Here is a 12,483-nt window from a genome sequence, read left to right as displayed (position 1 = left end):
TGAAATGAGAAAAATGCTGCCTCCTTCAAGCGCATTGCAGCACCTTACCAAAATCAAGGAAGAGAAAGAAAACAAGAAAATTTGAAGAGAGGAGGCTGCCACTGCCCCACCAGAGGAAGGGGTCGGCAGCTATGGAGATAAAAAAAGGTTTCTTTTCCTGGGCGAGAGAGAAAGAAGGGGACGATATTATGAAATTTAATGTGTTAAAAATTTAAATATTTAATTTGTACATGTGCTCTTCATTAATCTTCATTAATCTATTCCTTTTAACCATACAATTTATAATTAGAAAAGTAAAATGTCACGCTTCTTCCCAAGCCTAGAGTAACTTGGCGTTCCTCTTTCTTTCTTGCTTCTCTTGTTCATTGCAAAATTTTTTGCAGAAAACAACATTGAAACGAAACACATACAAATCCAAATATCGAAACTCAAAATTTATTTTGAAACCAACATTCACAGTCAATCCACCCAAATCAAGGCCCCGAACCCATGATTAAAAAATAAGATTCGTCATCAAACTAATCTAATCACCGTTGAGATTTCATCACCTCCTCTACCATCTCCAAATTGTTCGTGGTAGGTAGATAAAGGGATGGGTGGGTTTTAGGGAAATGATCATGTTTTTGGAAAAACACTTTAGGCAGGGGCGGATCCACTTTAGGCTATCTCCAACCGAAGGGTCCAGATGGCTGAAAATAGCCCGAAAACCGTCTCCAACCGAGGGCTAGGCCATAGGGTTGTGGAATCTGAGAGGGCCCCACGGAATCAGAAAGGGCTGGAGGGCTGACTAGAAAATCATTTATCCTGTCGGTTATAACCGACAGTAATACATTTATAATATTTAATAGAAATGTATTACTATCGGTTAATTCTTAAAAAGAAATTTGAATTCAACGGCTAGCTGGCGCCAGTTACCATTGGATTCAATTTTTTTTTTTTAGGTTTTTTGGGCCTTTTTTAAAAAAAAAAAATTCTATTTTTCTTTCCTATAAATACCTAAACCATTCATTCACCATTCCTAAAAAAATTTCACCATTCCTACACCATTTCAATTCTCATATTTTCTTTCCTCTTCCAAAAATCTATCATTCAATTTTTTCATTAATTTTCAAATGGCCTCGTCTGCAATGAAAGGTAGGGCTTGGACCTGAAAAGAAGATGAAACTCTTTGCAAGTCTTATAAATGGGTGTCGGAAGATAGTGTGAGGAGGAATTGTCAAACAAATGACGGTGTTTGGACTCGTGTGTCCAAAAAATATTTAGAGTTCTATGAATGCACCACTCCAGTGAATATTCGAAACCACGAGAGTTGTTCTTCAAGATGGAAAAACCATCTTCAGCCAAGTTTGAACAAATGACATCAAGCATTGTTAGCAGCCGCAAATAGACATGAAAGCGGTGTTAATTACTACGACGAAGTAAGTGTTTTCACAATTTATTTTAAATATTTAATTATATTACATTTAATTTCATAAATTAATTTCCTTTAATGTTTTTCTAGGTACGCCAAGCGGAGGAATTGTATATGGAGAGCAGCTCGAAACCCTTTCAGTTTCACAGTTGTTGGGAAATTTGTAAAGGGTGTGTGTTATTTAAAGATCCACCACAGAGAGCTCATACGCCGGTGTTCGGAACTGCATCCTCAGCTGCAAATATGGATGAAGATGGATCTCCAACCATCCAACAAACAAGGGTAGAAAATCCGTCTTCGGGTGAAAGTTTTATACCTAGGGTTATTGGACGAAACAAGGCGCGAAGGTTGAAGGAAAAGGGCAAGGCAAATGATGATTACGCCGCTCAACATGAAGTGGCGGCCTCATTGCGATTATTGGTAGAGCAAAATGCCCTTGAGGCGGAAGAAAGGAAGTGTAGGCATGAAGCATGGGCCAAACAAATACAAGAAGAGATGGATGATAAGAATATGGAAATGAACACTTCGAATTACACTCGTTTTTAAATTTTAGTTGTAGTTTTTAAATATAAGTTGTAGTTTTTAAATTTAAGTTGTTTTTAAATTTAAGTTGTTGTAGTTTTTAAATTTAAATAATAAATTATGTTTAGTCCTATGGCCCTTGGTTGGAGACAGTTTTTTGTGACAGAGCTAAAACGAGCCCTCTAGCCATTTGGCCCTTGGTTGGAGACGGAGGCAAATATGACATTGTACTGTTCATTAAAATATTAATATATTGGAGGATCTTGGAGGGCTAGAGGGCTAAAACGAGCCCTCTGGCCAGCCATAGGTTGGAGATGGCCTTAGAACTGTGTCAGTTGACGACCTTCCAAGGCTCATAAATCCTCTATGAAAAAGTTGAGTGTTGTCTTTTGGGAATCTAATATGCCCTTGAAAGCTACCCTCTAACTACTCGACGAATTGTCTCTAGGAACACTGGGCTGGATAATTGCTAACCTCATGTATTTGTATACTATAGGCATCTATCGATAGGCTCACTCACATACGTTAGCATTTGAAAAAAGGCCTACCAAGGCTTGCAATATAACTTGGAATAAGATCGCTACAATCGACCCATTGTCACATAGTTTTTTTTTTTTTTTGGTTGAAAGAACGATTCATTGAAACAGCAAGGCACAAGGCTAAACAATAAGCAGAGGGTTGCCCAGCACACCTATAGAACATAAAACAAAGATAAACATGACACAAAAAGACGCCACCACAAAGCACCAGCGTCATCCCATCTACCCAAGCAAAAAACACATTACCCTTACACGGGAGGACAAGGAAGATCGTCATTGCTCAAGAAACCCACAAGCAAAGATAGTGGTCTCACAACCCAGCCAGAACAGCACATATCCAATGATATATTCCTCGCGACGAAGTCCATCGCCAAATTTGCTGATCGTGGAATCCACGACCAGGAGCATGATTAAAAGCTCATCCCAACCTCCAATGCACGATTAAGGATTGGGAGTAGGTCCCAATCACAACTTAGGGAAAAGGAATTAAGGGACTGCATAATAACTTGTGTATCCAATTCAATTACTACCTCCTGTAGATTTAAGTTTTTCCCCAGTAAGCATCATTCAAGAACAGCTAGGGCCTCCGTCATAGCAGTCGAGGACACAAACACCCTCACGTTTCTCACTGCTTTGCAACCCGAGAGGCTATCTCTGGCAATAACCCCGATGTGACCGCATAAAGAGTCTCTCTTCCAGTAAGCATCAACATTTAGCTTGATCCAGTTAACTGGGGGAGGATACCACATATGAGATTGATGCATACCTCTAGAGTGGCTGATTCTGTCAAAGGTCGACAAACGCAGAAGGGTAGAGACCATTTTGAAAGGGTCCAGGGCAGTGGCAATAGCCCGCAATGTTCTGAAAGAATAAGGATATACCTCATTGAATATTGCATCACATTTGGCCCTCCAAATAAACCAACATGAAAAGACCAAGTGAGACATAGTAAGATCCAAATGCTTCTACTTGAAGGCTTAGAAGATCTATATTCCATACCCTGGTGGTCCACGGGCAAATAAGGAGTATATGCTCCACGGTATCATCACCCTCAGCACAAATGGGGCAAATGGGGGACAAGGCACACCGACGCCGAAAGAGGTTGAACTTGGTGGCGCAAGCATCACAGAGGGCCCTCCATATGAAGTTCCTCATCTTGGGGGAGGCTTTGCAGCTCCAAACCCAAGCCCACACTCGAGAATCAATATCGCGATAAGAGGAAGTGCGATTATGATTCACAGTGGGAAGTCAGTTGTGACACCACCTATATCCAAACTTCACAGTATATGATCCATTTCTTTCGAAAGGCCAAACAATTTTATCCGGTCTCAACAACGGCCCCACATGAATGTGTGAAATGGCTACACGCTCAGCCTTCGAGACGAAATGTGAAAGAAGATCGATATTCCACACCCTTGAAACCGGATCAATAAACTCCGCAACCTTACTCTCATTGCTGATAACCATGTGAAGTGGAGGAGTGGGATGCCTGGGACCCAATTATCCGACCAAAATTGAACCTCCTGCCCTCCCAAAATTTGCCATTTAGCACCCTTAAGGATAAGATCCCTCCCTTGTCACATAGTTAGTGGCTCTTATAATACTAAAGATGCTTTAAAATAGATAGCATAATTATAGATAATCAAATAATGTTTGTCAAAGCAAAGTTTCAAGCTTGTGTTTTTCCTTTCTTTTCTGTTTTTATTTTATACTCTAATTTTGGTTAGCAAACGGGACATCAATACCTGCTTAATTTTGATTCCATGCACAATGGTTCACAGAAAAAACATGCATGATTATTTGTTTTGACAAATGATAACGTTAATGAGTTAAATTGTTAAATGTTAGGAGAGAGGGAGATCGGTGGCGATCGACTCGCACCATGTTACATAAGCATTATTGTTTTTTGTCACTGTGGTAAAACGCCATCTTATAAATTATTGTTATTGATTCCATAATCATAGAACTAGAGAAATGTAATGAGACTCTCTCAAGTGGGACTCTCATGGACTCTTTGCAACTTCATGTTTTTGATACAATATTTTATAATACTAGCACCAGATGTGCCAAAAATATGAATTGAGAGAAAGTCCATAAAGAACATCACTTTTAAAAGAGTCTCCTTAACATTTATTCCTATAACTAATGCCTTAATCAACTGAAATATATTTTTTGGATTAACCAACGTGAAACTGAAAACACAAGCAAGATATTAATGTGACGAAATTATTATATGAATTCCCATGTGATTGCGAATTAAAACAGACGACTAACCTTTTTATATCTCTTGAAAAATGCTCCAGATCGCACCGTACGTCATCGGTGACTGTTACTTGCTAAATATCAGCAGCCACCCACTCTTCAACTTCACATTGGTCAACAACACACGTAAAAATTAAGAAGAGTATCTCAAATGATAACAAAAACGTTTTTATATAATAAACTAGCATTTGTTTACATATTTTTTTTTGTGATAGAAGATTAAGTAGTATTTTCATCATTTTTTGCTTGATAAAGAGGATTTTATTAATTAATAAAGATTTGGTGGAGAAAGATTAGGAAATATATAACTCTTCGGCCATAGAGGCATATCCTCCCATGTGGCGGTGATACCATTACACCCAAAAATCCTTGGCCTGTCCCTTCTCCATCATTTTTATTAATAAATAAAAAGGAAAGTAAATGCCACTTACCACGTATTTGTAATATCATTTATACTAATTCCCTAATAAAAATAGAACCGACCAACACCTCAAAACACTCATTATTTTGTCAATTATGAGCCTTTGGTTCGGTTTCTTTTGGCCCATATCAAATTGTACACAAAACCCTCGTCTTGGCTAAAACCCTACAAAAAGCCCAAGAGAAAAAACATTTTATTTATTTTTGCATTACAATAATAACCTATTTTTATTTTATTTCTGTAACTCGTCCGAACACGCGCCGCCACCGCAGCTCAAGACCCTTAAACCCTGCTCTCTCAACACCACTCGATTTCCAGAACCAGACGTCAAAACGGCACCGTCTTTCCTTCCCAAAATTCGACTGAAGAATCTCGTCGTCAGCTCTGCAATTCAAACTTCGTATTGAAGATGTGAGTTCCAATTTACTTTCGCACACTTTCTGTTTGGTTCCCGGGAAAATTTCACTTCGCCGGGTTTCTAACGCACCGCAAGGTTTTTCAATTTTCAGGTCGAGGATTTGCGTCAAGAATTTGCCCAAGCATGTGAAGGAGGACCGGCTCCGGGAGTTCTTCTCGGCGAAAGGAGAGATTACGGACGCGAAGCTGATGCGGACGAAGGAGGGGAAGAGCCGGCAGTTCGCGTTCATTGGGTTCCGGACGGAGAGGGAAGCTCAGGAGGCCATGAAATACTACGACAGGTCGTTTTTAGATACTTGTAGGATTAGCTGTGAGATTGCGAGGAAGGTTGGGGATCCGGAGATTCCGCGGCCGTGGAGCCGGCATTCGAAGAAGAAGGATGGGGGAGGGGGTGGAGGCGAGGAGAAGAGCAAGAAGAAGGAGGAGCGCGGTGGTGGAGTGAAAAACCGGAGTCTTGAGGTGAAAGATGAGAGTGGTGATGTTAAGCTTCAGGAGTTTTTGGAGGTGATGCAGCCGAGGGCTAAGTCGAAATTGTGGGCGAACGATGCAGTGGCGGCTCCTGTAGCTGAGAAAATTGGGAAAAGCAAGAAGGAAAGCGTGGAGAAATCAGGAGCTGAGAACATTGGAAAAACCAAGAAGGATAGTGAGGAGAAATCAGTTCCGGCGGCTATGGAGGAGGTAGAGAAAGGTGTTAAGAAGAATGATAAACGCAATGTAGCAAAGGACGACGTTGTTTCGGATATGGATTACTTCAAAAGCAGAGTGAAGACTGAATGGTCAGATTCCGAAAGCAGTGGCTCAGAGGATAATGATGATGATGGTGATGAGGAGGAGGAGGAGGAGAAAGAGTCTCGAAAAGTCAATGCAAAGGAGCAAATTAGAGTTCACGAAGAAAAGGATGGAGAGAAGGGGCCTTCTGAGGATGCTAATGGCCAAGTAATTGACGAGAGCAATCTGTCATCCACTTCGAAAGATGAGAATGAAGAAGCTTTCGAAAGTGGTCGTCTTTTTGTTCGTAATCTGCCATTTACAGCAACCGAGGAGGAGCTGGAAGAGGCTTTTAGCAAATTTGGAGATGCACAGGTCCATCTTGTTATTGATAAAGAGACGAATCGTTCCAAGGGATTCGCATATGTTCTTTACAAGCTTCCAGAATGTGCAGAAAGGTACACATTTTGTTTCAAAGCTCACATGGTTCAATAACTTAATGATATCATCCATGACAAATGCTAGGAAAAACTTGTACTTCTCAAGTTTCATACCATGCCTTGCTATGCCAAGGCCCAACTTTTTCCAAGTTTTGTGTCCTAGCAAATTCAAAAGAAGTAGAATTTTGCTAAAAAACCGTTTCAATTGCCGGTTTATCTAGGTTGATTCTTTTGCGTTCAAGTCTCTTATATTTGTTATGGTGTTTGAGGGAGTGCATGATGTTTTGGTTTGCTAATTCACGCATGTTTTCTTAATAAATATCATTGTTGATTCGTCTTTCCTCTCTTTTGGTGAAGGGCATTAGAAGCATTAGATGGTTCAATTTTCCAAGGAAGATTGTTGCATGTTATGCCAGCAAGGCAAAAGAATCCAACTGAGAAGCTAGGGTAAGTAGTTATCCTAAATTGCCTGCTTACCTTAACGTCGCTTTTCTAGGGAATTTTATTGTGACTACTCTTTTATTGGGATTTGTTCTGACTTCGTACTTGCACTCTGTGGTTGAATTTGACATTGCTTACCCTATAGGGCTGATGATTCAGCAAGCCAAGCTTCAAAATCTCTTAAGAAACAAAGGGAGGATAAGAAGAAAGCATCTGAAGCTAGTGGCGATACAAGAGCATGGAACAGTTTGTTTATGCACCCTGATACGGTATGTTAAACACAGTTACAAACTCACAGTATTGTATTAACACACACTTTTTCCAGAAGCAGGTGATATCTGAACATGTTTTGATTTTGAGATTGTTCTACCACCCTCCATACTTCTCATCATTTTAATAATTTTCTCTAGTACATGCAAAACCTTAATTGTTTGTTTTTGTCTTGTTTTGACACTGGTAGGAATAGCATCAACTTTTACTGCCGTGCTTATTGAGTTACTTTCTTTTTGCTTGATGATGCTTCATTTCTTATTTTTGTTTGACAGTGCTTCATTTCTAATTTTATATCATATTAAATAGGTTGTTGAGAACATAGCTCGCAAGTATGGTGTAAGCAAGGGTGATTTGCTTGACCGAGAAGCTGATGATCTTGCTGTACGGATTGCTTTGGGAGAAACTCAAGTGATTGCAGAGACCAAAAAGTCTCTCACAAATGCTGGTATCAATGTGGAATCTTTAGAGAATTTTGCTTCTGGGAAAACAGATGGTGTTAAAAGAAGCAACCATGTTATACTGGTGAAGAACTTGCCATATGGTTCTACTGATGGTGAACTGGCGAAGATGTTTGGGAAATTTGGGAATTTGGAAAAAGTTGTTCTCCCGCAGACGAAGACATTGGCCTTGGTATGTATTCATGTGTTCTTCCATCAAAGGCTGTTTCTTAATTTTGATTTAGTTTACAGCAGATGTGCATTTGCTAGGTTGATGTTAAAAACATGTTTACTGCGTTTTCATCTTGTATTTAGGTTCTAGTAAATTATTTTCTGGAAATCATGTTCCTGACTGCTAATTAAAAGGCAGTTAAGACTCTCTACCTTTCACATTTCAGTTCAGACATCATTGTAATGATTTGCCTTGCGAATGGATAAATTCATATACTGTTTTGTCAACGGTTTTATTAAGTCCTTGCCCTACCACCTGATATAAAAATTTTGGCGTTCTGATCAAGGTATTGAACCTTTTTTATGTTCTCTAATATAGTTTTATTTAAGAAAAAAAGGGATGAGTGACATACAAGAAAAACTGTTTTTGATAGGTATATCAATTTTTAAGTGACCCTACAGTACAGTAGATCAGTAGGTGTGAAGTTGTTCACTAATTTTGAAAGTGGAGTTTTTGACTTGTAGTCTGATAGTTTTCTGGTAGTTTACCGAAGTGTGGAACAAAGCTTGACGATGGTCATTCAGACTAAGGCAATGAAAGTGTGGAAGTGGCACGGTTCTATGAGTCATTAAGATTTTTTGAAATCTGTTTTGACTGGCCATACTTGGCTTTCGTCCATCCTATTAGAAGAGAGTAGTTTTGTGATGTTTAAGAAAATTGGACACTTTGCTTTTGGTTTCTATGTAGTTGAGTTTTTCGGCTCCTCTTTGACACTGGCTGATCAGATGTCTTATTAAGTACTTTTATTCTCCCACTCTTTTGATAGTGCAGAGAGGAAGAAACTTTTAGATTACTGATCATATTAGTCTACTATGGTGTTGTGTTGTTAAAGATTCTCTACTAATTCTTTTCTTGAATTATTAATATTCAGGTTGTTTTTCTTGAACCTGCTGATGCTCGAGCAGCTTTTAAGGGTTTAGCATACAAGCGCTACAAGTAAGTGTTGCAAAATCTTGTATGTAGGATCCAGTTTTCATGTTGTATTCTCTTTGTTGGGGGTTTTGTGTGTGTTTTTTTCCTTTTTTTTCTTTTTTGTTGGGGGGGGTGGGTCATATCTTTGCCCTAGGGTGAGTGACAGAACGAATTCTCAACAAATGTAAAATAAGTCCCGATGAGTATAAGGCTCAGAACCATGTCCACAAAAATGAAAATTGAAAAGTACCCTTATCCACTAGGTATCTTTATGCATAAGTATGGGTTTCTTCTGTAGGATATCTGTTGTGGTACATGATCTATTGTATAAAAGCAGATGCTTATGTAGAAGAGTAAAAATTTGTGTAATCTTTGTTGAAAATAGTTGCTTGATCATCTCATCTGTTGATATGGGCATTTGTACCAGTAGCTGCAATAAATTCTTTTTGTTACTAAGTTACTCAGTTATGTCAGACACTAACCATCCTTTTCCCTATGTACAATGATACAGGGATGGTCCTTTATATTTGGAGTGGGCTCCTGGCAATGTTCTTAGTCCAAGTTCAACAACAGAGAGCATTGAAAAGAACAATGCTGTTGTTGGTGAGCATGATGTCAAAAGGGTTATGTTAGAGCAGTATGTGGGAGGAATAGCAGATGTGGATGCTGATCCAGATAGAGTTGAGGTTGGTGTTTGTATGCTTTTCTGTTTTTCTTTAGTTTTATTTCTTCTTCCTCATTTGTCTACACATCTATTCTTATGACAAACAAATTTGGTGTGCCCACATCTTAACTTCCTAAGTGCAGTTAAAGAATATTCACAATCCTTTGTACACAATTAGTATTGCTAGGAGACCACCATCTATGGCTGGGTTCCAACTGACCCTACTTAAACGCCTTAAGTGTTTATCGATGCGAGCTTATAATGCTCTGCCTTAGTTGATGGCTGGTGTAGCCATCCATAGAGCCTTTTACATACATACATACATACATACATACATACTATGGCTGGGTTCCAACTGACCCTACTTAAACGCCTTAAGTGTTTATCGATGCGAGCTTATAATGCTCTGCCTTAGTTGATGGCTGGTGTAGCCATATGTTGTATACTATAAGTGTATGGTGTATATATGGCATGTGTAATCATGTTATTCAATTATTTGATTTTATCATCTAATAGGAACCCATGCAAAGCATTGTTTGTGTTACTGCTACAAGACAAAACTCTAGTTTGTTGATGAGAAATTCTGCAATTTTAATATTGTGCAATTTATCCTGTGTTTACGTTTAACTGCCATTTAAAGTTCAATTATGTCAAAATTGTGTATTCTTTAGGCATAACTTTTACTGGTTGACGAAACTTAGTTGATTATTCTGTTAGAGATTAAAGCTGGTAACGTTTGGGGGTTTCCTTGTAGCTTTACATTTATGCTGCTATTTCTTGTCTACTAATTTTTACACCTGTGGCTTATTTTTGTTTTCTTTTACATTTTCCTTGTTCTGTTACGTCTTGCCTAGCCAATATAATAATTATTTTGTCTTTGTTGTGTAACATTCTCCAGTCACGATCTCTATATGTCAAGAATCTGAGCTTTAGGACATCAGACGAGAGTTTGAAAAAGCATTTTAGTGGACAAGTGAAGGAGGGAAAACTATTAAGTGTTAAGGTAATAATCAGCTGCCTAGAAGCGGTACTTTTACTTGATATATTTTCTTGTCTATATCCTCTTTTCTCTAAATGCAGGTGAAGAAACACTTGAAGAATGGGAAGAATGTTTCAATGGGTTTTGGTTTTCTGGAGTTCGAATCTGTGGAGACAGCCACAAATGTTTGCCGGGATTTACAGGTGAAGCCAAAATCTGGTGAAAATTACTGCATTCAGTATACAATTGTGGAAATTCATTGCAATTAATATTTACCATTTTCTAGGGAACTATTTTGGACGGGCATGCTCTTATTTTGCAACTTTGTCATGCCAAGAAAGATGAGGTGCCTAAAAAGGTTGACAAGGATAAAAGCTCGACAAAACTACTTGTGAAAAATGTAGCTTTTGAGGCCACAGAGAAAGAACTGAGACAGCTATTTAGTCCATTTGGCCAGGTGAATTACTAAACTTTGATGAGTTACTACTTACCAGATTCCGGATCCTCTAATATTTTTCATGCAGATTTTGTACTTATGATTTAAAGTAAGCAATTTCACAGCTTGTTTGATTATTTTTCTACTACATTCTTAAACAGTAAATTTTAGACAAAAATGATATCCCGTGAACCCCAGGCGACGTTGTTTGAGCCATCACCGTGTTATCCCGTGCCCTTGCCCCCTTTGGCAATTTTCCTATGGTGTTTGTAGGATGATAGACAACCTGACGTAGTACACCAATGTATTGTCATTCTATAATCGCCTTTGATTTCTTGCTGTATGCAGATTAAAAGTTTACGGTTGCCAATGAAGTTTGGACAGCATAGAGGATTTGCATTTGTAGAGTTCATCACAAAGCAAGAGGCCGAAAATGCTCTTAAAGCGCTTTCGAGCACCCATTTGTACGGTCGCCATCTGGTAAGGCATTGAAAGTAATTTAGACATGTGAATCCTCCTTGATACAGTAGAAATCAGCTGTATGACCAGTTCCTACGAATTCCAGGTTCTGGAGAGAGCAAAGGAAGGTGAGAGCTTGGAAGAACTACGAGCGCGAACAGCTGCTCAGTTTGCAGACGAGCAGAATGGGGTTTCCAGGAAGAGGAAGCAAGTGGCCACCTCGGACGAAGGCAAATTCAAATTTGAGAGAACTGAATGAGATTTCAGTTTGGTATGTACTCTCTGCGTTAGATGATGGTCTGAGTTGTAGTTTTCTTTTGTTTTATGGTATAATTAATTTTAATTTTGTTAGGGTAGCCCCAGTTTTGCTTTGATGGGATCGTACAAGTTTTGTGTAAATTAGCAAATGCTACTCTGATTGCATAAATGTTCAAATTTAATTGGTCATTCACCACACCAAAGATGAACACCCTAATTAACGATCGAGTTGTGGAACAATTTACGTCGGGAAAATCCGCTTTCATGTTATGGAATCTTGTTTATTTGCTATGACGAATTTATGTTGCGTATTTTCAGCATGCTGTGTGTCTTTCTATTTAACCATAGTTAAAACACTTTATTAATTTACAAAACTAAAACTAATCATATTGGCTAAACTGCTATTTTCCTCCTAAATTATTACCTTATTGTCAATTTTTCCCGAAACTTTTTTTTTTGAGCCAATTTACCCCCTAAACTATATAAAAAGTGGCAATTTTTCGCCTTACCTTTAAACTTTTTTTTTTTTTAATTTTAATTTTTTAGTACACTAAGGGAGAAGGGGAATTCGATTAAGTCACATAATAGGCAACCTAATTTGGAATCGAACCGTCATCCACGAGATTTGAACCTAAGACCTCATATTTACAAGTGAAGAGGAATATCACTAGA

General features: G+C 38.6%; 1 protein-coding gene across 1 annotated transcript; it reads left to right on the top strand.

Annotated features, from left to right (window-relative positions):
* Positions 1-5,383: 5,383 nt before the first annotated feature.
* LOC126588057 (multiple RNA-binding domain-containing protein 1) lies at positions 5,384-12,105 on the top strand. Its single transcript, XM_050253189.1, has 12 exons — positions 5,384-5,566; positions 5,665-6,738; positions 7,078-7,167; positions 7,307-7,430; positions 7,741-8,064; positions 8,975-9,039; positions 9,527-9,701; positions 10,578-10,682; positions 10,760-10,861; positions 10,945-11,115; positions 11,443-11,574; positions 11,660-12,105. Coding segments are annotated over exons 1-12 (2,517 nt in total). The 5' UTR covers positions 5,384-5,564; the 3' UTR covers positions 11,813-12,105.
* The last annotated feature ends 378 nt before the right edge of the window (positions 12,106-12,483 follow it).

This window comes from Malus sylvestris, chromosome 10 (assembly GCF_916048215.2).
Source record: "Malus sylvestris chromosome 10, drMalSylv7.2, whole genome shotgun sequence".
NCBI classification, from domain to species: Eukaryota; Viridiplantae; Streptophyta; class Magnoliopsida; order Rosales; family Rosaceae; genus Malus; species Malus sylvestris.
This window is presented reverse-complemented; position numbering and strand designations above follow the sequence as displayed.

What these genes read in the sequence shown, in the direction of transcription:
- LOC126588057 (XM_050253189.1), top strand. An exon ending in TGTTTATGCACCCTGATACG is followed by an intron (nt 7,431 to 7,740) that starts GTATGTTAAACA and finishes CATATTAAATAG; the next exon opens with GTTGTTGAGAACATAGCTCG. An exon ending in ATGTTTGCCGGGATTTACAG is followed by an intron (nt 10,862 to 10,944) that starts GTGAAGCCAAAA and finishes ACCATTTTCTAG; the next exon opens with GGAACTATTTTGGACGGGCA.